The sequence below is a fragment of the Glycine soja genome, chromosome 2 (assembly GCF_004193775.1).
Source record: "Glycine soja cultivar W05 chromosome 2, ASM419377v2, whole genome shotgun sequence".
Taxonomy (NCBI): domain Eukaryota; kingdom Viridiplantae; phylum Streptophyta; class Magnoliopsida; order Fabales; family Fabaceae; genus Glycine; species Glycine soja.
The window spans coordinates 34,356,731-34,359,446 of NC_041003.1; the positions used below are offsets into that span (position 1 = coordinate 34,356,731).

Genomic DNA, 2,716 nt, shown 5'->3' on the forward strand with positions numbered 1-2,716 from the left:
ATAATGAGTTGGTAGTCGGCATCAAAATGTGGTCAATCTGAATATCCTGAACTAGCATATGAGAAAGCTTCTAAAATCCTAAAGTGACTTAACCATGCTTTCAATGATTTTAATCACTCACTTAACCATGCTTTCAATGATTTTAATCATTCTCATTTGTCATCTGGCTTTGGTGGGTTTGTGAGACTCACACATGTCAACTTGTCTGATTCTAACTTTGAAGGGGATATTGCTTCCCAAATCTCTCATGTTTCCAAATCAGTGTCACTTATAAGCAATGCATATATCTTAATTTCAAAGTGAATATCCTTTTTCTACCAAGTAGTGCCTGAAAAAACATAATGCCTATATGCGTTAGACCAAAGAAATTTGAGAGAATGAAATCAGTGATGGAATTTGCGGTACTCATTTGCAGATCATGGTTAGGACTAGAGGATTAGGTCGTGCCTTAGGTCATGTTACTGGCAGAGGTGTGGGCCGAGGAGATCGTGATGATTCCAATGATGCTCCGCAGTGTCGAAGGCCTACCACATCTGCACGGAGGCAGCGAGTCCCTGTGACTGTGGCGCACGATGAGCCAGTGGTCCTTGTGCCAGATGTAGAGGCTCACGTATTTCCAGATGACCCGATGGCACCAGCTGATGTAGAGGACACTGGGGCAGACATTCCTGCAGACATAGGCGTGCTGGCTATTGAGGATGAGCATGAGGGATTTCTGAGTGGTCCGAGCGACCCATCCATGCTGACCCAGTATGCGGATCACGTTGCTTGCAGCGTATGGATGGTAGAGGTATTTATAATATTTATTTTTAGTTACTTGTTAATTATACTTTATGATTGAAAATAGTTTTCCTTTAAATGATGATTTTAACGAATTTTGCGTTCCTTTATAATTCAATTCAGGAGCGTCCTAAGTTGAAGTTATCCTCTCACGGGAGGAAGGTCCATAGTTTAGGCAGGCATGTCCCTGCCATTGAGGGACTAGTTGTTGGGACAGGACTAAGTCCTCTGATTGCGTGTTTGGTAGACACCAGTGATCGGGGACTGTTGTCCTCGTTTGTCGAGCGGTGGCACCGGGAGATGTCTAGTTTCCATCTCCCTATGGGAGAACTCACGATCATGTTGGACGACATCTCCTGGATTCTACATCTGCCCGTGGTTGGCGACTTGCACACCTTTTAGTCCTTACACGTGGATGATGCGGTTCAGATGCTGGTGGACTTATTGATGGTCTCTGCAGAGGCTGCTAGGGCTGAGACAGGGCAGTGTTGTGGACCGTACGTATGCCTGTAATGGGTACATGATATATACGAGAACCGATGCCAGGAAGGTCATTGGACAGCTGCGGCTCACACATATCTTCTTCATCTTTTGGGTTGCACTCTATTTGCTAACAAGAGTGCAACCAATGTGCATGTTGTGTATTTGGAGGCCCTTCGTGACCTCAGTCAGACCGGGAGGTACACCTGGGGAGTGGCTACTCTGGTGCATATGTACGACCAGCTCAACGATGCCAGCCGACAGCTTGGTGGTTACATCACACTACTGCAGGTAACAGACATGTTTTTCATTCGTTGAGGTTCAATAATGTTCAACTTTAAATTTTGTTAGACTTTCATTATTAATGTTTATCATTTTGATGTTACATCTATAATGCTGGATTTACGAGCACTTTCCCTCAGTCGTGGAGTCCACTACTGATCAAGACTACGGTGAGGATTCCCCGCATGCGTGTAGATGGATTGCGACGAAGAAGACTGTGAAGAGCATACATACACCGGCATACAGGGAGCGCCTGGACCGACTCCAGATTCTGGATGTCTGTTGGATCCCATATGGGGAGCACTGATCGGTCTGGGACTTTCATTTGATTTCATGCTATTCCAGTCTCCTGCGCTGGGGGCCTGTTGCTGTTTATTACCGACCAGAGAGGGTCGTGGGACAGTTTAGATTCACCCAAACCATTCTTGCTTCGCCTGTCGATTCATGGGTGTCGTATGATGATATACACGACAGGTGGATGCACTACTTGGATCATATGGTTCTAGCAAGTAAGGTATGCGTTGTGCCAGGTCAGTGTGCTAGTGACTACACGAACTGATTCTTCCGCATCTCCCATCCTTTCCTGACACCAGGCCACACATCAGATCCTCTGCCAGATGGTCATGCCCCGTAGCCCCGAGTCGTCCCTCAGACTCCACAGATAGATATCCCTCACATGCCGGAGCTAGGAGCACCGTCGACATCTGCGAGGCCCGCTGTTGAGGAGCCTAAACATGCAGTGGTAAGTAATACTAATAATTTACGCCATTTACATCAATATTTTCATAATAATTTGTGTAGTCTGTTTGTTTTGTATTTAACAGAAAGTTTGCCATGAGATTGCTGAGAGGTTGGAGCACCATCTGAGTCTAGGGGTGGTCACGCCAGGCTCATCGACACATGAGGTGATCGAAGAATGCCTCAGGATGACCAGGAGTATCACATAGGACCAGCTAGTATATGTTAGGTCTCGATGCAGGTGGCGCACGGATCAGGCGTAATTTATTTACATATTTTATATTGATATTTGATGTATATACAGATATTGTACATGAACCCATTTCATTAGTAATGTTGGTTTTATTTATTTCCATTAGTAATGTTAGTTTTATTTATTTCCATTGATTGTGTATTCCCTTTGCCTAAAAACCTAGAATCATATCTCATATTTTAT

At 44.8% G+C, this 2,716-nt stretch overlaps 1 protein-coding gene across 1 annotated transcript; it reads left to right on the top strand.

Moving 5' to 3' along the window:
* Nucleotides 1–418: 418 nt before the first annotated feature.
* LOC114375467 lies at nt 419–2,101 on the top strand. The gene is made up of 6 exons (XM_028333250.1): nt 419–790; nt 904–1,023; nt 1,183–1,281; nt 1,399–1,551; nt 1,683–1,759; nt 1,888–2,101. Exons 1-6 carry the CDS (start codon nt 419–421, stop codon nt 2,099–2,101), a joined length of 1,035 nt encoding a protein of 344 aa, XP_028189051.1.
* The last annotated feature ends 615 nt before the right edge of the window (nt 2,102–2,716 follow it).

Coding starts and splice junctions, on each gene's coding strand:
- LOC114375467 (XM_028333250.1), top strand. CDS start 419: ATGGTTAGGACTAGAGGATTAGGTCGTGCCTTAGGTCATGTTACTGGC. Junction 1,282..1,398: donor GGCAGTGTTGTGGACCGTAC/GTATGCCTGTAA, acceptor TTTGCTAACAAG/AGTGCAACCAATGTGCATGT. Junction 1,552..1,682: donor GTTACATCACACTACTGCAG/GTAACAGACATG, acceptor ACTTTCCCTCAG/TCGTGGAGTCCACTACTGAT.